Source organism: Podarcis vaucheri, assembly GCF_965113315.1.
Source record: "Podarcis vaucheri genome assembly, chromosome: 3".
Taxonomy (NCBI): Eukaryota; Metazoa; Chordata; class Lepidosauria; order Squamata; family Lacertidae; genus Podarcis; species Podarcis vaucheri.
The window spans coordinates 32,245,931-32,269,303 of NC_138761.1; the positions used below are offsets into that span (position 1 = coordinate 32,245,931).

At 40.2% G+C, this 23,373-nt stretch overlaps 1 protein-coding gene and 1 long non-coding RNA gene across 4 annotated transcripts in view; one reads left to right on the forward strand and one right to left on the reverse strand.

Annotated features, from left to right (window-relative positions):
* Window positions 1-1,784: 1,784 nt before the first annotated feature.
* Window positions 1,785-23,373, reverse strand: part of SUSD4 (sushi domain containing 4) — a 78,754-nt gene continuing 57,165 nt past the window's right edge. For 2 of the 3 annotated variants that reach the window (XM_082217689.1, XM_082217690.1), the window contains 4 exons: window positions 6,723-6,914; window positions 5,241-5,385; window positions 3,892-4,274; window positions 1,785-2,516 (listed from right to left, as the gene is read on the reverse strand). In XM_082217689.1, coding sequence (XP_082073815.1) covers window positions 2,488-2,516; window positions 3,892-4,274; window positions 5,241-5,385; window positions 6,723-6,914 — 749 coding nt within the window. In that variant the 3' untranslated portion in view covers window positions 1,785-2,487. Of the gene's footprint in view, window positions 2,517-3,891; window positions 4,275-5,240; window positions 5,386-6,722; window positions 6,915-20,148; window positions 20,338-23,373 lie in introns of all 3 variants that reach the window. The other variant, XM_082217688.1, reaches the window with a different exon arrangement.
* Window positions 16,885-17,879, forward strand: LOC309527836. The gene is made up of 2 exons (XR_014217393.1): window positions 16,885-17,063; window positions 17,761-17,879. It is a non-coding gene; the product is annotated as an uncharacterized lncRNA (long non-coding RNA).

Here is a 23,373-nt window from a genome sequence, read left to right on the forward strand (position 1 = left end):
AAAGGTGGTTCTCCTCCTGGACTTTTTTTTAAAGTCGTGATTTAAAATCTAAAAGCAACCTAGTTGCATTTTCTCTGTGCTTTACTGTGAGGCTATATAATGGCAAGATGTAGCTAATATGTCAATAGCATTTGTAATCTGCAATGCTTGTGCAGTTGGGAAAAGGTATTGTTTCCTAAACCAACCAGTATCAAGCTATCGAGAAAATTCTTCTCAGAAATTACATACACTAGAGAAGTAAAAAGTGCACACATTTGGGAAGCATCCAAAATTGTCTTATTTAACTGTTTGTCTAGATATATACAAATTGTTATTGTCACAGGTCAAGATACAGGTGCACCATGCAAATATCTTCCTATCTGCACAAGCATTTTAGATAGCAGAAAATCCAGAGCAAAAACCTATCTTTTTTTTGGGGGGGGGGTTGCATTTTGTTCCATGTGTTTGTTCATTTTAAGCTGTATTTATGTTGCAGTGCTGTGTGAATTAGTCACACTTTTGCATTCCATCGCTAGAATCTTTTGAAGAAGTGTGGTTAAGAGATATTTTAAATAAGTAAAATGAATGCCATTGTATTATGGAATATAATTTTTGTACATATCTTCAAATACTTGAGCATGTGGAAGCCTAAATGAGTTGGATTTAACAGTAGCTGAAGTAACAGCTTAGATGTATTGAGTGGGGAGGATAAATCTGCCCTTGCCCTCCCAGAAATGATATCCATGCTTCCCTTTTGTGTCAAAAGAACAGCAACAACACTCAAGACCATGGAACAAAAGAAAAAGGTTAATCGACACAGTTGTGATCTGGATTGGGAGTGAGGAAGAAGTTGAAGAAAATTCCAGATACAGTGGTACCTCGGTTTACAAACTTAATTCATTCCGGAAGTCCATTCTTAAACCAAAGCATTCTTAAACCGAGGCGCGCTTTCCCTACTGAGGCCTCCTGCAGCCAGTGCCCTTCCACCATTTGGATTCCGTTCGGCTTCCAGGGCAAAGTTCGCTAATCGGAACACCTACTTCCGGTTTCGCAGAGTTTGTTCACCGAATAGTTCGTTAACAGGGCTGTTTGTAGACCGAGGTACCACTATATACAGTCTGGCATTTTGTGTTAATGAAAAAAAGGAAGAAAAATAGGAAGCTGTCTTATACCAAATCAGACAATTGATCCACCTAGCTCCAGAGTTTCAGTCTTTCCCAACCCTTCTTTCTGCATGCAGAACATGTGCTCTGTCACTGAACTATAACCGTTCCTGATCATACTATGTGTAGTATGACTCTATAAAGTTCTTAGTACAAACCTCAGCTTAGGTGTGAAAGCACTAGTAACTAGTAATACTGATATCTCACAACAGAGCCAGTCCGGTCTTCCTCCAGGATGTTTCTCCTTGTAAGTAGCTCAAACAGGCCAATTAACCTCCCTCCCTCTCACCAGTTTCCTCTTTTCCTTTTTCAGCAGATATTCAACATCCCACGATTCTTAGATGCCACTGAGCATGCTCATTCCTCACTGACTTATTTAAGCAGAGACTTCCTCTTTGAGTTGGGGTCCAACCAATGCCATTGCCTTCCTCTTGTTTCTCAGTGGCCTCATTAAACATGGGTGCGAGACACTACTATTTCAACATTTGCCTAAGTTTGGCTTTGCTACTTTTGTTTAGAACTTGGAACATTCATGAGAAAAAACAGGTCAAATGCAATGCAATTGTGATAATATTGTGATAATGTTTCATAAATACTTCTATTTTAGATCTTTCTTTTTAAACAAAAAACAAAACCTTTAGATCATGACTCAAGCCTCTTCTTTCCTTTTATTATACGTTTACCCAGAATAAGTTCTTTCTTGAACTCAGGTGCTTTGTTGCTGCAGCCGCCTCTTTAAATGACATCACCACAAGAGCTTCTCTCTACAAGCATGGTTAAAACAGACCATTCAGGAATGACCTTTCCCCAATTTTAATTTCAACACTGTTTATTTCCCCGCACCCCATAAATTAGGATTCCTTTGTAAATTGTGGTCCATCATAAATATTTAGCAGCTTCAATAAAGCAAAAATTTACATCATCTGACATGCTTTCTTTAGGCAGTTTGTACCTGTGCCACAAACCACTTTCACTGGTGTTTCTAAAGAGCAGTTAAGACTTCCTGCGATGCAGATACACTCATCACTATTCCATAAATCTATAGTTCTTTTGCAGTGACTAGTCTCATCAAATCCTCAGGATTCATTTTTGTAAAGCTGCCGTTGAATAGCTGATGCTCTCAACCCCCAAAGTTGATTAAGATATGTGCACAAAAAAAATCTGGTGACATCATAATGTGGAAGATTTATAAAAACCGAAAATGCCCTCCCCCGATATTTAGTCAGTCTTTATATAGAGATTTATATAGATATATAGGTATGTTTGTATACATATGTGCATGATTCTTTTACGCCCTCCTCCCCCCCAAGAGGTGTGAGCAGGTAATGATCAAGATTTGTGCAGATTAAGGGTCTTCATCCATCAATGGAATTTCTAGAAAATAAAAGAAAGAGTTAATTGGGTTTTAATAGTGAACTCTGTGAAGGGAGGACCTGAAATGTTATTTTGCTATAACATGCCATTAACAGGGCCACTGTTGCTAAGAGGTTAAGGCACTTTATGCATGGAGTCAGACAACCCATTTTTTTTCTTTTACTTTACTACATAGCGACCTGGTGCAATCACAAAGTACGCTAAGTGGCTGCATACAAATCAGGCTAATTGTTCAAAGCACTTTGCAGGTGGCTGTGCAGTGAAGTAGTCCTCTGATTATTCTTTCTTAGGCCAGGCTAGTTTTCAGAATGAGAATTAAATGAAGATTCAATTCCCCACCCCCACCCCCCCGTTCAGCTTGTGTGCTTGAAGCCTGGCACACATTCATGACTAATTTGGAGTCATTTAATTAGTATGTTTCATGAATTTGCAGAGGAATAAGAGGCCATGAAACCTTCAGCAAGCCAAATTTTAAAGATGGCCAAAAATCACATTGGCTGTGGAACCTATTCAATAATGTTGCATCCTAAGCGTGATCTTACTACCTGGGGAAATCCAGCCAGATGGGCGAGGTATAAATAATGAAATTATTATTATTACTATCATTATTTGCTCTCATCATAAAAGATGACTTAGCGTATGTCTTCATTAGAGTAGGTGACCATGAAAATCTGCCGCTAACACCAGTTTGCCACTGACTCTGACTTTGAGCATTACACAAACCACAGTAAACTATACATAGCTCATTGAAATACACAGCTGGATGTTGGGAAAATCAATATTACAACAAGGTAATTGGAAGGTAATTGGATTGGACTTTCTGACAGAGTAACAAAAGACTAGGTAGATACTATGTTGAATTTTACTGTAATGTAGTGTGTGCGCTCATTACTAAAAAAAAAAGAAAGAAACACCAAGAAAAAAAGAACTAGCGCATAGGCTGATGAAACAGGGCATTTTTGGCTACTCTCATACTCCAGGCCCAGACTATAACTCCACATGTTTTTAAAGATGTGCCAGGTACCCAAGAAAACTAGCTAAGCTGACCTCCAGCAAATGTTCAGTCTTTTGCAGTGGGGAACACGTTAACCCTCTCCTGCCATAAAGGAATTTTTAGGCACAAATCCTTGGTAGAATCTGATGCAAGGTGGTGGTGAAACTTTGAGTTGTAAAGAATTTGCTGCTGCTGTTGATGTGTTTGGTGTTTTTTTTAAAAAAAAGTCAGAAGCAAAAGAGACATAGGCTGGAACAGAAAGAAAGACCCAATATGCAGTTAGGTTCCTTCTCCAAAGCACAATCTCATGGCTTCTTCATATGGAAAAAAAACCCTCTGACACTAAAACAAGCTCACATAATGTTCAAAAATCAAAATTACCATCTGCAATGTCAATGCTTGGGCTGGTTGATGCTACTTCCCCGGTGGTGCTATTGATAGCATCAGTTCTCTCTGAGATAGGATGTGCTCCCACTTGACACACAGAAGATGTGTACAAACTTTGAAGAAGTTCCGAAGAGCCTGAAATGCTGTCACAGGTATCAAATTCCGCTGGCAACCTGCCCAAGTCATCTGGCCCCGGATAAGCTGGAGGGTTCTGATCATCAGCCTGTAAAACATACCCCTGGCCAGCAGGGGACACACATCCAGGTGCCAAGGCATTCAATCCACTGCTCACAGCTTCATCGTAGGAAGGTAGCATCACAGGAACACCGTCCACCACCACGAAGTCAGGGCCACTGCTGCAATTCTCCTGAGCTCCTCTATATTGGAAGGAGAGAAAGAGTGTGCGTGAGTGTGTGTGTGTGAGAGAGAGAGTGAATGGCAGAATATCATCTTCCAGCAACATATGAGGTTCACCACTTAGAAAGTTTTTAATAACCCGAAATCGAGGCAATGCATCATTAATATTTACTTCAAATATGCCCAGGTATCTGTTCAGACCGATAGCCATGTGCAATTTGTCACAATAAGCTAAATAGCTCCAGCAAACCGGGGAAGAGGTGGGAGAAGGAAAGCAAGCAGCTGGGTGGCAAAGATAAGGAACTCTCTTATTCCTCATTCTGCACTGTGAACACCAGCCTACATTAAGATTCCCAGAATCACAAGTTAGGCTGGGAAATCCAAGGTTGGCAGTGAGAAAATCTCAGCTAACTTTCACGGTATACTGCATCTGTATTGTGCATTAAGGCGACGGACACATCAGTTGCGAATAGCAACTTTATTTACTTTTATTAAATTTGTCAGTTGCTTTATTTTGCCCAGGGCAACCCAAAGCGACCTGCAACTAAACAAATAGACAATAAATCCCACATGAATACATTAAAACCAAGAGGAAAGAGAAATACTTTAAGAACATCCCACCCACTTCTAAAAGGTCACAGATAGTTAAAGGCCAAAGGCCTGGTTATAGATGAAGGTTTTTGCCTACAGATACATAATGATGGTGCCAGGAGAATTTCCCTGGGGAGAGCATTCCACAAACAGGGAGCCACCGCTGGCAGCCACCCTAGTTTTAGATAAGAGGGTTGAAAGTACATTATTGATTTGCTTGTTCATTCAGGGCTTTTGTTTACCACCCTTGATAATACATATAAGAGAGTGGTTCGCAATATTTATTAAAAAAGAATATAGTGCAGTAAAATCAAGTAAGGATTAAATACAGTACCACACTGCCAACTACTGGGAGAAGGAGAAGGAGGAGAACATAAGAGAAAAGCGTTACTAACCTTGGAAGAAAGCGTGCCTTAAATTTGGTCTGGAACATTCTGGCAAGGATAACTAACAGAAGCACCAGAAGAACACTGGTAGCAGTGAATGCCACAATCTTCCATGTTGTCAGGAGAGTTTCCTGTGTATTTGGCCAAGTTTGTTCTGTAGCACAAACGATAATGAAAAAGGGTCATGTTAGGTAATAATGGTTTAATACTTATTTTTCATTAGAGCCATAAAAGATCAGGGCCCAAATACTTTACAATCATGCAGATGACACAAAACTGGGAGGGGTAGCTAATGCCTCAGAAAACAGAATCGGGATTCAATATGACCTTAAGAGATTGGAGAACTGGGCCCAAACTAACAAAATGAATAGTGATAAATGTCAGGTTCTACATTCAGGCAGGAAGAACCAGCCCATATAAGACGGAGGACACTTGGATTGCCAGTGGAACATGTGAAAAAGATCTAGGGGTCTTAGTATACTACCAGCTTAACATGAGTCAACAGCGTGATGCAAGAGCAAAAAAAATGGCAATGCTAATCTGGGTTGCCTTAATAGAAGTACAGTGTGCCACACCTGGAGTACTGTGTATATATACTGTATATACTTGAGTATAAGCCGACCTGAATATAAGCCAAGGCACCTAATTTTAGGACAAAAAAACAGGGAAAAATTATTGACTCAAGTATAAGCTGGCTCACCACACCACAAACCTGGTGGTGGCGGCAGCGGAGGAGGAAGAACAAGCAGCTCCAAAAGGCTGCTTTCGGGCTGCTCGTTCCTCCTCTGCTGCTGCTGCTCGCTCCTCCTCCATCTCCGCTGACAGCGGAGCAGCCGCTCATTCCTCTGCCGCTGCCTCTGCTGCTCGCAAGAGCAAGCATAGGAGCCCGGTTGGGAGAGGCACAGCGCAGTGCCTCTCCCAGCTGCGGCTCCTGTGCCTTCCCTTGTGAGAGGCGGGCAGCGGCGGAGGGACGAGCAAGAAAGGGCTCCTTTCTCACCGTTCGTCCCTCCGCAGCCAACCGCCTCACTCGAGTATAAGCCGAGGCAGGCTTTTTCAGCATAAAAACTATGCTGAAAAAGTCGGCTTATATTCAAGTATATACAGTAATATGCCCTTTAAAAATTATCTGCATATATACACATCAACATAACAACAACCAAAGCCAAAATAAATGTTACATTGGTAAGATTGTGCACTGTTAAATAGGGGACCCCACCTTTCTACTTCTATTTGCCTGAATGTTTACTGTCTAAACCAGGGGTTGTCAACCTGGTCCCTACCGCCCACTAGTGGACGTTTCAGGATTCTAGGTGGGCGGTAGTAGGGGGTTCTACGGCACAAGATGAATCCTCCTTCCATCGAGCACTGGTGGGCAGAAAGGAAATTTTTACCATCAAGAAAGATGCATTAGTGGGCGGTAGGTATAAAAGGCTGACTACCCTGGTCTAAACTTTCATGTACAGGTCAGGTTCTCAAGTTGTTGCTTATTACCTGTTTTGACACAGTATACTTGATATGACGGAAACCATTCTCCATACTGGCAGGTGATATATTTGTAATCATTGGTGAGAGTGTAGCCAGGATCACAATAGAACTCAACCACAGTCCCATGGTTGTAATGCTCGCAAGGCCGCGGGTGGCAAATGTAATCTCCATGAGTCACCATAGGAGGTAGTGGACAAACTTGGACAAAAAAAGACCAAACATACGTGAGGATGAGTGAGGTACAACATTGCATGACCGACATCAATAAATATAAAATGAATGCAATGTTGGATGATAATCATAATCATAACCATAATTTATACCCCGCCCATCTGGCTGGGTTTCCCCAGCCACTCTGGACGCCTCCCAACAGAATATTAAAAACACAGTACAGCATTAAACATTAAAAACTTCCCTAAACAGGGCTGCCTTCAGATGTCTTTTAAAAGTAAGATAGTTGCTTGACATCTGATTGCATGCAATCTCAATACACAAACAAGCTTGTGCACATCCCTTTATTTATGCCATTTACAAACCAATATATTAGCAAACTACAAGCCTGAGCCCTGTACAATGGCAGTTATAATTTTCATACCAAGGCAATAAAACTAACAAGACACAACCCAGCAGACTACAGAGCAATTTCTACCTCTATTCTCCCAGTCATTATAATGATTATTTTGAAATGGTTTTGTGGTATCTTGTGCTTTATTGCACCTATGTTATATGGTTCGTCACAAGCTTGAAAATTTATACGAGTGGGCAGTCTATAAATATTCTCATAAATAAGTAAATAAAATGAAGGGTTTTTTTTTAATAGAAGAGGACTACCTAGGCATTCAAAATTCAGCCTTGACATCTCTAACGTAGTTCAGGCAACAGAGGTTTATCACCTCCAGCTCTTAAAGACCACAGAAAGCTACAAGTACACAAATAATTATTTCAGGTGGAGGAAGGGGAATAGTAGTTCAATTAGTTTATTGGTTTCGATAAACGTTTCTATCCCCACTGGAACTTGCTATTTGTCTGTGGAGCAGATATACATACACCAAACATTAAATGCTTCCTTGGAACCTCATAAAGAAAGAAAAGTTCAGAAAACAGAAACACTTCCTAATACCACCAGGAGGGGATGAAAGTGGAGTGCAATCCAGCACAAGGTAGGCATATGTAAAACTCACTGAAATTGACGAAATCAATGAAGTACACAGCAAAATACTCATCCCACTGATTTTGTTAAGGAAACCTAACTTTCAATGAATTGTACTATATACCTGCAACAGATGTTAAGGACTGTTCAAAAAGGTACATATGAAAAGAAGCATCAACAGTTTTATATTTCACCGCAATTAAATGTGAAGGGATAGCCATCAATGCACCACCATTTACAAATTGCTCCAATCCACTAGCATTTCATTTATTTTATGAAGGTTGTTTTACAAAGAAAAGAAGCAAGCAACAGGTGTTTAAATTGGCATTTTGGTGTGCAGAGTATTATATAAACATTCACTAACACATCAAGTAAGGCAGGTAACTGGCATTCCTATTTTATAGATACAAATATTTGAATTCATAGTATTTTTTACTAAATATAGTTGTGCATGCAACATTAGGAGCAGTTTTGCAGCTGTTTAGAAAGCACTGGATAATTTAGCTCCATACCATATCCACACAGACTCCAGAAACTCTCCATTTACTCATTGCTAAATAAAAGGTAACCACAACCACTCTCACTTAGATTAGGGCTTCCAGGCAAGAGGATAAAACTAATGGGCTGAATTCAGCCCTGGCGCCCTTCCTTTTACAATTTAAGAATCACCTGTTGCCAGTGCTGCATTAACCATTTACACAGACTCAAAATAACCTTTTTTTGGGTTTTAGCATCATTTGTGTAATGGATCTTTAGAGACTAGAAAGCAAATCCGCTACCTCAAGCCAAAATAGTTAACAGAACAACCCCCTTCAGATAAGTTCCAAAAGGACTTACTCTCAAGTAAGTGTATGATTGCTCTGTATGCGGAATTCCTGCTACTAGCATTTTCATTTCAATAGCTGAACTTGCAGAATATTAATTTATTATTAAACAGCAGCAGGTGCCTAGTGCACTGGAGATAGATTTGGGTTACCTAAAAAGGGTCAGGCTCGGCTCCTTTCCAGGAAAGAGCAAATTTGTTCACTGCTTCCTTCCACAGGCTGCTGTGTTTGGATTTCATGCCTCTATTATGCAGTAAAGACCTACTGCATAGATATAAATAATGCACGCATCAATTCACAACAGTAGATTTCCCACAGAAATCACAATTCAGTAACTTCTCCCTATGCATCTACTTACATGAATAATGTATTTCAAAAGTAATTCCCTACCCCACCTACCCCAAAAAGCACAACAAGACATTAAACGAACCTTCAGAAGAGCCTGATTGTAATGTGCAACACTTTCTATTCTGCATGCCCTGGAGACATGGCTTTGTTTGCATTTTCACTAGGCAAAGCTTTATAAATTATAATATCTGGAAACTAGAGCACATAATTCACACAGAAAGCAATATTCTACATCTTTTCCAAGCTGGACTCAACCTAAGGGAATGCAAGATGATTCATTAGGAAGGTCTGAAACGCTTTCCTTGTTTGGCTTAAAACAACTGCTCTAAATGGGAAGGAACCAAGGGAAAGAAACTGCTGATAAGCTCTCTCAATGAGCAAACCTCTCTGACAAGAATAATCTTAGCTGATTAGGGGACACTCTATTACCTGCTGTCCCTAGCCATTTCTCTGCTTCTCTATCTAAACATCTTGGCAATAGTGTTGATTTGCAAGGGTCTGGCATAGATAACAGGCTGTCAGAGATGTGTCAATACAGAGCAGTGATCCAACGCCAAGCAACATGAAAAGATTTTCCACCAGAGAGATTAACTACTTTAAAGAAGCAAAATTTCAAGCCTGCAGCAATGCCACCTGCTGCCTCTTCTGACATTCAGAAAGGCCCAGTGCATTCACCAAACTGTGAAAAAGACTCCATGAATAGAAAGTGAAGACACTAAACATACTTTTCCTTATTTTTTTGTTTTGTAACACAAGAAAATCTTTTCTTTTTAAACAACCTTTAAAAAATCAACAACAATATTAAGGAACCAAAAACAATAGAGTGGAAGTAAAATGAACAATGCACCACAGGCTCGTTTGTCTATTAGGAATTACCACTTCCAGTTTTTGATTACAGTACAGCAGTGTGCAGGGATGAGCTCCCACAATCACCTCCCACTGAAGGCCTACTAGCACAGATCAGCTATAAAGCCAAATGTCTTCAGAAGACTACAAGAGAACACACAAGGCACACACAACAGTGGAAAGAACAATACTATCTTTCTATCTGTGGTAAGGAAAAGCAACAATTATGTTAGCTAGTGTGTTGTTATCTTTTGGAGAAAAGAGGATATGTGTGTATTTTGGACCTAGAATGCATTGGAAACAGACACAAATTAACAATATATACATTTTAAACAGGTACGGCAAATGCTATTTCTCTATTATTATTTAAACAACAACAACCTCTTGCCTGCTGCTCCCCCCCCCCCAAGTAAGGACCACAGATGAAAGAATAATGGAGCAGGTTTGAAAATAACCAAGTTATCCTTGATTCAAATTGTACTTCGTTCTTATTGTAGTTACACCCATGGGAATAAAGGCTTTCCATTCACTCAGTAATGAATTTTATGCTAATGCAGGCAAATTCAGTCTCTTGCTTTCCAAAAAATCTGTGTGTGCACTAAGAGACGCATTGTTATATTTAAGCTCACAAATTGAGATATTGATATTTTAATTGATAACCTGCAGGCTCGCACAGGCCTTTTCAAAAGAAGTCAAGCAAGTGAGCAATTCTATGACTAAACCTTTTGAAATCCAAGCAGGTGCAGGACATCAAACAGCCCGTAATATTCCCAATTCTCTTCCCAATACGCTGTACATCAATAATGCTAGAAGACTGAGCCATCATCTGATAAAGCCACTAAAAACATTACTGCTTCATTCAACATTATTAGCATTAAGACCAATCTTTTGCAGACTATTAATTCAGAATAGAAAGAGCCGGTTAGGCGATGCCTTTGAGATAGTCCTGTGCATTACAAAACTTCTAGCCTAACCAAATGAAGTGGGGCCTGCTGTGCAGAGTGCTTCTGCCCAGAGCTCTAGTCAGCTATGCTTTCTTTCATAATACTTATTTCCACCCTCACTTGAGTCTTCTGATTCACCCTGACACTTTGTATTGTGTAACATTGTGCATGCTCAGTCACAAGAATGCAAGATGAGCCTACTGGATTGGGCCAATGGTCTTTCTAGACCAGCATCCTGTTGCCACAGCGGTAAGCCCTCCCATGATTCCCAGTGGAGATAGAATACAGCTATCTTCCATGAGTTGGTCTGAGCCTTTTAAGCCATCTAAGTTTGTGGCCATCACTGCTTCCTTGGGGAGTGAATCCTCCATTGGGCTGAGGCTTTTTGTTGTTGTTTTTTTGCAGCGGGGGGAGGGGGGCTTCCCCCTTAGGCTGTATTCATAAGCATTTATCAAAATCTACAAACCTTGGGCTTCTCAGTAGCCCCACTTTGGCTACATAACCTGCAAAAACCCTGAGTTCATTAGTAGCGTTTATTATTATACAGTGGTGCCTCGCAAGACGAAAATAATCCGTTCCGTGAGTCTCTTTGTCTAGCGGTTTTTTCGTCTTGCGAAGCAACCCTATTAGCGGCTTAGCGGCTTAGCGCTATTAGTGGTTTAGCGGAATAGCGGCTATTAAAGGCTTAGCGGCTAAAAGGCTATTAGCGGCTTAGCGGCTTAGAAAAAGGGGGGCGGAAAAAAATCGGAACACTCGCAAGATGTTTTCGTCTTGCGAAGCAAGCCCATAGGGAAATTCATCTTGCGAAGCAGCTCAAAAACGGAAAACCCTTTCGTCTAGCGGGTTTTCCATCTTGCGAGGCATTCGTCTTGCGGGGCACCACTGTACAGTGGTACCTTGGGTTACATACGCTTCAGGTTGCAGACGCTTCAGGTTACAGACTACGCTAACCCAGAAATAGTACCTCGGGTTAAGAACTTTGCTTCAGGATGAGAACAGAAATCGTGCTTTGGCAGCGTGGCGGCAGCAGGAGGACCCATTAGCTAAAGTGGTGCTTCAGGTTAAGAACAGTTTCAGGTTAAGAACGGACCTCCGGAACAAATTAAGTAGTTAACCCGAGGCATCACTGTATATTGAAAGCTGCTGACTGCTAGGGCTGGCGGGAGAAAGGACAGGGCAGCTTACAGCAGGTGGCGCCAGCAGTCGGCAGAACACACTGGACAGAGTAGGTTTAAGTGGTGGTTGGAAAGAGGTTGAGGAAGGGGAGGGAAAGCAGCAGCAGCTTTTAAGGGATGAAAGGGGGAAGGAAGTGCAAGACAAAGGGCTGGGAGGTGGCAGAAATTGGCTAAAAGGTGGTGCTGGGGACTTTTTGTGCTGCATTGCAAGAACAGAAGGTGCTGTCTTGCACTGCAGCACTGAAACCAACATGTTCTTGTCGTGGTTCCCCCCCTGCTCCTGCTTTCAGTGAACCACCTGCCTCTCCAAAGTGGAGTGTTGGCTATCAGTTTCACAACTAAAACGCAGCAGTGATCGGTTGAAGCATCCTGCATGAATTCTGATTTGGTCAGAGGCAGCAGTGCTTCTGAATACCAGTTGCTGGAAACCGCAGGAGAAGAGAGTGCTCTTCTGCTTGGGTCCTGCTTGTGGGGCTTCCGACAGGCATCTGGTTGGCCACTGTGAGAACAGGATGGTGGACTTATCAATGGGCCACTGGCCTGACCCAGCTGGCTCCTCTTATGATTAGTCCTGGGCCACAATCAGAATAAGATAGGTGGATATATATTTTTAAGAGCTTCCTGTGGATCTGTTGTGGGACTCTGTCTGGAAGAAGAATGCAAATTGCAGGAAATAACTGTGTCATCCAGACTGGTTAGGTGTTTCCAGCGTCAAGGAAAGAATCACAACTCTATTTTTTTCTGAAATACAGTACAGCCTTCCCTTTCCCTGGAGAGTAATGGGGCAGTGCCAGGTCAAGCAACAGAGTCTCCAAAGCAGAAAGGCATGCAGAGAGTGATCATGACATGGAAGAAGGGGAGAGTTTAAGTTCTGGAGCAGGGGTAGGCAACCTAAGGCCCGGGGTCCTGGATCCGGCCCAATCACCTTCCAAATCTGGCCTGCAGATGGTCCGGGAATCAGTGTGTTTTTAGATGAGTAGAATGTGTGCTTTTATTTAAAATGCATCCCTGGGTTATTTGTGGGGCATAGGAATTTGTTCATTTCCGCCCAAAAAATATAGTCCAGCCCACCACATGGTCTGAGGGACGGTGGACCAGCCCATGGCTGGAAAAGGTTGCTGACCCCTGCTCTGGAGGGAAGCGGGAGACTGATTGCTGCTGGTGAGCTAGTGTTGTTCTTATGAAAAAACCACCACTGATATTACTATCCCACAGACTGTAGGGTACTTGCCTAATCTATTACCCATTAAAAAGGGATGTATATTTTTTGTCTTCTTGAGAAGGTATCTAGGAGATAATGGGCCACTTTTGGTCTTCATTCTGATTTTACCAGGCATTGTGATCCAAAAGCATCTTTCCTCTGTACAAAAGAAGCAGATGGCAGCAGAAAAAGCAATTCAAGTTCAGCAAGAGATCCGCCTGCATGAGTTTAGAACCAACCAGATAATCTATTTTATTAGCAGAGGAAATGCACAGGAGCCCTTGCTCCTTAAACCTTTGCTTCTTTTCGTGAGGTTTATCACCCTTCAAAAATGTTTTAGAGCCTTTGAATAAAAAGGCATTACATTCCTCTCAAATCCAGATTAGCTGCTGTATTACAATGCACTGGAAAACTGCTGTTCAAAATACTCTGGAAATTATAGAATGCTTTTCAAAATAAGTCCTGCCTAACCTATTATCCGAAACAGAGGGAATCTTTCTTCCTGACAGATGCATCCAGCAGTTAATACCAATTTTATTCTTCATTCTGGTTTATCAAGTTTACAGTTCCATCCTTTTGCCTCCAAGATTATAGTGCAAACACACTCACTATGACCAAAACCTTGTCAAATGCATTTTTCTCAATTGTTGTGAGTATAATTGATAAAAACAAGGTCCACTATGGGATATTACAGATTTAGAAAATGCAATGATAAAAGGACAAAGGTTAAGGTTATGGAGCAAAATGTATGGAATTATTAATTGCTGTGATATTTCCATTAATACATATCAAAAAATGGGTTCAAAACATGAACCTTGTTATTTCAAATGATGTATGGAATTGGGGCTGTGTACAGACTATATATTTAAAGCACATGACTTCCTCAAAGACTTTTGGGAACTGTAGTTTGTTAAGGGTGTTGGGAATTGTAGCTCTGTGGTGTGGTGGGTAAACTACAGTTTCCATGATTCATGTGCTTTGTATATATGGTGTGTACACAGCCTGGGTGTGGCAAAATGTCCCACATCAAACACTAAGTTTTGTTGATGGTGGTACTTGACACCTGTCAGACTGAATCAAATATGCTCAGGAGTGGATAACAAATGTAAAACATCAAATGATATATTTTGATCATAATCTAAAATAATGGTTTTCTGGACAAAAAGCTTTATGCAGCAGAGCTTCATAATAAAATTAAATATACATTTGTCTCTAAAATAAAAAAGATTCATTTTTAAAAATGTAAGTACTGTATATAAAGTCACAATGTGTTCTAATCAGTCTTTTCTATCCTTCTAAGCAGTGCAGAATGTTATTCATGCAAGCTGTTATTCATTAAGAAATAAAGCAGAACAATTTTTTTTTAAAAAATTGTACATCTCTGTATTAAAAAGTGCTACCAGAGCCATGAAATGGGAATCTAAATTTAAAATCTCAATTTATATTCCAAGCAACCTGGGTACAAGATTTGCATCTGAATACTCATTCAGGTGTGCCAAGGCAAGTTGGAACATCCTTGCATGCGAGACTGATGCTCTGAGTGGGAGAGAGATATCATTCCACAGACTGTCCTAAGAAATACAACACCCCTAATTAAAGAATTGATATGACTGCATTGCCATATTTAGTTGCCTCTAGCACAAACATAATAACAGTAGCAAAATCTAAACTACTGCCACGGTCTTATCTGTTATTTGACAAAGTACTAACCAACTGTATAGAGGTATAAGGGTGTGTACTGGCTATGTGTGAGCTGAATAAACAAGATGGATAAGCAGATTCAGTAATCTCTACCCCTCTACCAAGTCTAAATGTGATGTCAGTACCCCCTACACACACACACACAGAGAGAGAGAGAGAGAGAGAGAGAGAGAGAGAGAGAGAGACTCGTTGCTATACTTGTATACTGTTGTGAATTTGTAGGTGACAGACCTTTTACCCTCTGGACCCAGAAATTTCCAAAGGACATCATTTATAACTCTGAGGAAGCCCCTGTACCCCCTGGAATCTCACCCTGCTATGGAGACTGGGGTGGCATGTAACAATAATTTTCTGTGCCATATAACTTTGTTTAATTAGGTATCTATGTTTCTCTAGGTCCATGGGCTTTGTAAGCAGCAGAGTAGTCCAAAATGTTGAGGCTTTGGGAGTTAGAAGAAATGCAGATTCCTGTGTAGGCATTGAAACAACAATAATGTAATTTATCCAGTAATACCAAATAAAGTGGAACTTAATCCAATTTACTAAAAAGAAGCAAACATCCTGCAGCAAAAGATACAGTACTAAACTATTCTTTCACAGCAATATTGTCAACATTTAGTGAGAAAAATCATAGCCCTGTTGAAATATAGACTAGATGGGGCTCACTATTTCTCTCAAAGAACGGGCACGAAGGGGAAAGGAAATAGAAAGGAAAAATATCGCATCAAAGTTGATTAGGGGATCTATTGCTAATGTTGACAGACAAGTTATATAAGGACAGTAGACATTTCCCCTTCAGCTTTCCATAGATATTTCAAAGTACCAAGAGTACTTCAAAGTACCAAAGTACTCTAACCTCTGACTGGAAGAAGGCTAATCTGACTAGATTTTGTGCCTTATTTACTGCTAGCATTTGCAACATTTAATACAATTAAAAACCAGACCACACACCTAAAACTACAGAGAAAGCTGTAAAATGAGGTTGGTGAAGGAAGCTTGAGAACAATTATTTATCCAAGTGGATGATTATGACAGGCACTCTCCCCATCATAACCCCCAAACTGGGTGAATTCAGGCAACCACCACCTACTGTTAATTTGTATGTTCCATGGCTTGATGGCTCTCTTAACAGCTGTTTTTTTAAAAAAATGCTAATTATACAAATGTCTGTAGTGGCAGTTGGAGGTTTAAAATTGCTTTGGATTTATATATGATCACTTTTAGTTTGTGGTTTTATTTAATTGAACCAATTCTTATGTTTTCTGTTCTATGATATAAATCGCCTTCAGATCCCATAGTATAAGGCAATAAATAAAGTACAGTGGTATCTTGGGTTACATACACTTCAGGTTACAGACTCCGCTAACCCAGAAATAGTGCTTCAGGTTAAGAACTTTGCTTCAGGATGAGAACAAAAATCATGTTCCGGCGGTGCAGCGGCAGCAGGAGGCCCCATTAGCTAAAGTGGTGCTTCAGGTTAAGAACAGTTTCAGGTTAAGAACGGACCTCTGGAATGAATTAAGTACTTAACCCGAGGTACCACTGTAGCAACAGCAGCAGGAGTCTGGAAAATGAAATAATCATGAGTATCATTCAAAAGTAACTATAAATGGTATATTGACTTTTAAATCTCCTCTGTGTTAGCTGAGTTTGAAGCTATGACTGATAGTATAGCTTCTAATACAGGGGCCAGCTAACTTTTTCAAGCAGGGGGCCAGTCTACTTTCCCTCAGACCTTAATGGGGGAGGGGGCGGACTATATTTTGAAAAAAGAATGAATTCCTATGCCCCACAAATAACCCAGAGATACATTTTAAATAAAAGTAGAAATTCTACTCACGTAAAAACACCAGGCAGGCCCCACAAATAACCCAGAGATGCATTTTAAATAAAAGGACACATTTTATTCATGTAAAAACACGCTGATGCCTAGACCGCCCGCAAGCTGGATTTAGAAGGCAATTGGACTGGATCCGGGCCCTGGGTCTTAGTTTGCCTACCCATGTTCTAATACGTACAAAACCTTTAGTGGGAATAAAGCAAAGAAGATTTATCCACTGACCTCGTGCTCAATCAATCAATATGGTCCAAGATACAAAACGGTAATACAGCTCTCCCTCCATGACAAAAAGCAAGCATGCTTATCCTTACATAAAATGTAAGTTCAATATTAAAAGGCAGGCCTCAGGGAGTAACCAGCTCTTCTCTCTTATTGCCTAACCCTTTAGCACAATTTGATACTCCAGAGAGGAGGGGAAATGCATTTTTCAAAAGCTATATTGCAACACTTTGGGGAAGAAAATGCAGGTTAAAAAAAAGATGCTTAGAGATTTGATTAACTGGAAACTGTACCAAGGGGTTTCTACACTGAACACACAGGTGACACTAGGAATAAAGTAGTGATTTAGTTTGACAACCCTATTATCAAACCGGAATAGAAGCCATAAAAAGGAGACGCAGATAACAAGCCAATATTTTGTTCTCTTAGCAGTGTATTGTTTGCATGGCTTCAAGCATTATAAACATTCAGCAATGGAGAGGTGGGGAGGGGGAGAACTGCTGTTAGGATATGCAACAGGATAGAGTCACTTTGCAGCCTCTGCCCCCTGCCTATACAAGCCTACAATGTACACAGACAGGGAGGAAAAATGTGTTTGCAAACTTACTACAGTATGGCATATTTCAAAACACTTCTATTATTTCAGCAGTAATATGCTTTCCAGGATGCCATAATGGAGTGGATGGGGGGGGCAACCAAATCAGGTGTTTATATGCACAGATATGACAGCCTTCAAAAATTGATAATATAATTTCATTTTATTCATGCGACACTAACACAGTATTATTTTATTTAGGTTTATTACCAGTTGAAATGCGAAAAACTGTCTCCGAAAGAAGAAAAACGCAAACCTTGCAAACGTGTTATTATAGAGTAAGAAAGAATCCTACATAAACTAGGCCAATTTTGAAAATTCTTCTTATCTCCAGTGTTTTTATTCTACATACAAAATACTTTGCACTTATCTGTTAATACTGAACATTTGTGTATGTATATACAAGCAACAAGCAACAATACAATACAGGTGTAATTCCATAAATATTTGCACCAGTGTTTATGCACAGATCAAGATACAAAACTGACACAGTAAAGGCCAACTAAACCAATTTTCCTGACCTTCAGCAATACCAATTATATCCAAATCATTCCTGACAGAACATCTAATTATCCTTTTTTAAAAGCCTCCAGTGCTGAAAATCTGCATGTTCACATGAATATTTGTTCCTCTGCCAACCATTCTTGATAGACAATTCTTCCTGGTTATTAAAACCTTAATTGATCCATCTTCCAACTTAAACCTGCTGCCTGTACCCTCCCTTCTCACCACTAACCACAGGAAGTAACTTTCCCCCATCTGTCCATATTTAGGAACATAACAAGGAAATAACAAACGTAATTTCTGGAGCCAGGGGTTAAAGGAAAAGAACCGCCCCTCTATCACAGACACACTATTCGTTTTTAGAAGCCAAGCAGGGGCTCTGAACAAATTTCACAGGTGTGTTGTTTGTACAGCACACTAAACTGTAACTTAGTATTAAGTGCACAAACCAGAATAAACTGCATGGGTATTAAGTTAGAAAGAAGTATCAATAGAGTTTTAATTTCCACACCCTGCTTGCTCAAATCTCCTTTTGGCGAAGCTTGACAATTGGGACACAGAAAAATCAGTCACAGGTACTCATTTTTCTATTCGACAATGCATATGTTTAAGACATTTTTTTTTACTACTTATATTATCATTATCTGTAGAACCCCAGGGTTGTTTATACTGTTTGTTTTTTGTAAACTCTGAAAACCAATAAAATACAGTTACGAAAGAAGAGGAAGGAAAGATGTCAGAGAATCAATGGGGGCTTTGGACTACTGAAGGGCAGCAAACCAAGGAAAAGCAACACTGAAGATATATGGCCAAAATATTACATTGTAAGACTGTCACGCTCATTCTATAGGACTGAAAGTGATACAGTTCAACACAGTGCCAATGAACACGATCCCTCCATCTTCACACAAAAGTAAGCACCTACACAGGGCAATTCTTTTTAGTTGATTAGTTGTGCTGAACACTATCACTAATAGAAGTTCCTGCAGAAAAATGTTTCAGAGCAAATCAATAGGTCCAAAAGCAATAATTCACCAGGATCAGATACAGTTTCATCCAGGGTTTTGAAGAAACTTAGATGTATGAAATTGTTCAATGACTGAAAGTGATATGCAGTCTCCACCCCACCCCCCATTGGCCTATGTACTGGAAGGTTAAGAAGTAGATAATGCACTACAAATTCTTGGAATAGGCTTGAGAAATGATCCTGGAAACCAGGAGTACTATTTCAGATGCCAGGACTGAGGAGGACATATTCTCAGCAAAGTTTAAATGGAAGCAATCTTTTTTTTATACATTCACATTTAAATTTCAAAAAAAGCAGTGTATTTTAAGGGCATTTGTTTGTACCACAGAATAAACTACATTAATGTTATTACTATTCAGGCAAGGACTCGTATTTGCTGGACTTGTCAAGAAATGCCAATTGGCGCAAAGACTGAAGGATAGAGGAAAAGCAGAAACAGTCTGTTCTCATGGGCATGTTTTCAATGAGGCACTGCAAAGAATGTGAGAGGGTCATGGGCACACATTTTGATTAAAAAAACAGGTGAGAACAAATGCGGGCGGGGGGGGGGGAATAGAGACAATAAATACATTCAGGATAGTTAACCCGGGGCGGGGGTCATATTCAGAAGAAGCAAGTGGTGTCCAGTCCCCTTGGAATTGTACCACTTCAGAATGAAAATACAGTGGTACCTCGGGTTAAGTACTTAATTCGTTCCGGAGGTCCGTTCTTAATCTGAAACTGTACTTAACCTGAAGCACCACTTTAGCTAATGGGGCCTCCCGCTGCTGCAAATAGAAGGCATGGGGGGGTGACCTGAATTGGCACTGCAGCAGCAGGGAGAGGGTTAAGGGGCTTTTTTCCTCCCATGTCAGACTGGTCCCAGTTTTGGACCCCCCACCCCAACACCTGCAATTTACTTTTAAAAAACCTTCCACATAATAGTTAATTGTGTGAATGGAACATCTAAGTTTGGCTCTGGAGAAAGGTGAAGTGGAAAGTCACTAAATGAAGTAAAAAATATACCAGATATTATCTGACAAGTAATAAATATTTTAAAAAGATATAAGATGTTTTACCTTCCACATCAAGGCACCTAGGTGGGCTATCTGACCAGATAAGGTTATACATGCACTCAAGGAACTCTGTCCCCTCTAGTTTATATCCAGGAAAGCACTGAAAATATATCATAGTTCCTACTGGGAAGGAGGACTCGAACTCAGATATGTTAATGTAACTATGAGGAAGAACCAATGGCCTCAGGCAACCTGCAAATTAAGAAGAAGGAGGTATCTTATTATGAGACGCTTATTTTTAAAATATCCCAATTACAGCTATCAGGCTAAAATATATATTCCCTTCTCTCCCCACAGCGAATGTTACTCCTGCTCATCTGACTCGACTCTCAGATTCATGTGCCAGATCACTAGTCCTACTTGTTTAGCATACAGCTGTTGTGAATTACAGTATACCATCTGCAAAATCAGCATAGGATTAATTAAAAATGGCAGTATTTTCTCTTTTTCTACATTCTGCCCCTCCCCTTAATTTTTTAGTTTAATAATTATTCTTTTTCACATGAAAGCCTTCATTTTTAGACCAATACTTATCAAAACAGTTGCTTATTCACTTCCAAGGTGTGATACTCAACATCTTATATATCTTGTAATCGGTGCATGCAGTTAAGAAAGGAATATTGGCTAGTTCCAACTAGTTGCAATGGGTCTGAACATCCACACTAAGAAGCTTCCACAGTTACCTACTAGCTGCAAAAATATTTAGGCAAGCAAATGGATGCTGCTTGAAAGGAGAGCTTTGTAGTGGGCAGCAAACTTTATTCTTACTTTCTCCATCAAACAAGGCTCAAAGATTCGTAAAACGATCTCAATGAGCACCACGTGTATTTTGTGGGCCTCCTATTCTGAGCTTCATTTAATATAATAAATTTAATGTACTCTTACAGCCATACACCAACATATTTTTAGCAAAAGATCCCCAATGAGGATATTTCAAATAAGAACTTATAGGTTGCACCCAGTGTTAGCCATCATAGTCAAAGTATTTCCATTGAAGTTAATAGACAAAACTAACTTCAGTCAATTCATTTCAGTGGATCTACTATGAGTAGAAATTAATCCAATACAACCCTATGTGAACATACCAAAAAGGTACTTAATTCTGTGACTTTAGTGACTTTGCCATTAAACACACACAACAGTGTATTATCTGTTTTGAGGAGTACATTTGGTTTAAGTTTGCTTACAGTGTCAAAAGGCACTATGGCCTTGTCTATTATTTTGCATCTAGTCGTAGTGCAATCTGTGCTCCCTCAGCCAAGCGTAGCCCATTTATTGTAATTTGCCCTGCTTGGAAACTTTAGGTAACAGGGCATGGCAGATCCCCACCCGACATGGATGGGAATGTCAGACATCTATCTGCACTGGCATCCAATTCCACAGCATGATACAAGCTCCAGATTTACCTCAGAAACCGCCTCTCCTTATGCTACAAATTTTTCCTAGACACCAAGAATGCATTCTTACCACCACCCCAACTGTGCAGATGTGCTTATAATTGACACTAAGGCATTCTTGCAGGCCGCTTCAGAAATATGCAACTTTCTTTTTCTGGACATTTAAAGTACAGAAACTTAACTGCAAAGGAATGCTGCCACCTTGATGTTGGTGATCAGAGTATGTAAAACCTGTTCTTCACCAGCTTTGTCTTTCCAGGACCAACTGAAAATGTAGGTTTTGACCTAAAGTACAATTGGGGACCAAGTTATTTGAAGGACTTACACCCAAATAGGCCTTTCCCAAGCACAAATACCGTATTTTTCGCTCTATAACACGCACCCGACCATAACACGCACATAGTTTTTAGAGGAGGAAAATCCGTAGGCATGCCACCCGTAGGCATTCCCTCCATAACACGCACAGACATTTCCCCTTACTTTCTGGGAGGAAAAAAGTGAGTGTTATGGTGCAAAAAAATACGGTATTTGCTCATCTTTGTTTCCTTGGTCAGTGCCATGGGAGAGAAGGCCTTATTTGTGGTTGCCCCAGTTTATGGAGCGCTCTCTCCATGGAAATGGAGATTGCCTCAACTTCTCAAATTTATAGGAGGGTTTATTTCAGGCAACTTTCCCCCCTCTTTTAAGTCTTTATTTTAAGTCTTTAAAATAGAAAGCTACTTTAAGAAGTATAGCTCTTTAGCAACGAGAACCTGCACAGCTATTTATTTTTAATCGAACTGTGTTTAAAAAAGTTTGTACAGTTGCCATTTTAATTATATAGCTGTGTTTTAAAACTGTATTGTGTTTTTATGATACATACGGTGCCTTGAGTGGGCTATGCCTAAAAAGGCAGTCTATAAATAGATTTTATAAGCAAAAATACAAACACCTCTCCCTTCTAGGAAAAGAACAAGAGGTTGCTTTCCTCACACTGAAGGAGAGAATGGGAGCATACCTTAGGGCTTACTTTTTCCTTACCTGCTCTCCAAGGCTTTAAAAATAAAATATATCTGCTCATTTTCACTTATGGCAGGAAGGCATAACTCCACCAAAAGTAAAATGTGAAACTTTTTTTAAAAACCTAAAATAAAGCAGTCCACACCTGAAAATAAAGCTTTCCCTGTCTAGCAACAGGGGCAACTAAAATGTAGCTAGAACTATTCTCTAAATATATATGCAGAAAAGTTATTCAGTGTACAGTAGGCATATGCAAACTTTATACAAATCTAACATCTTCCATCCACTCTTTAGGTGGGCATTTTATCTTCTGCAGTGATGTGCAAGGGGTCATCCTAAAACAGGAGTAGAAAATCTTTTTCCCACCTGTGGTTGGTGCAAGACATAAAAGCAAAGCTGTCAACGTTTCCCTTTTTTTAAGGGAAATTCCCTTATTCCGAATAGGATTCCTCGCAAGAAAAGGGAAAAGTTGACAGCTAAGCATAAAAGTGGATGTGGCCAGAGACATAAATGGACAAAGTAATGGATGTTACTTCTTCCTTTCTATAGTAAAGCTACATTTCAGCCACTCAAAAGCCAGAGGTTTCTATCCACACACTGCCCCGCTCCCTGCATCCTTCATCCAGGCAAGCAGAAGACACTGCCACAGTTCAAGGACACCTTGCAGCCAGGCAAGAGTATTTGAGGAATTCCCAGTACAGTGTGTAGGGAGAGAAGTAGGGCCTTGGGACTGAGCTTGACCTGGGCAGAGTCCTGAAGGCTGGCCAGAGTGGCCAGAGTGCTGAGCTGAGGTTTCCTACCTTTGTACTAATGCAAATATGGTTTTTGCCCA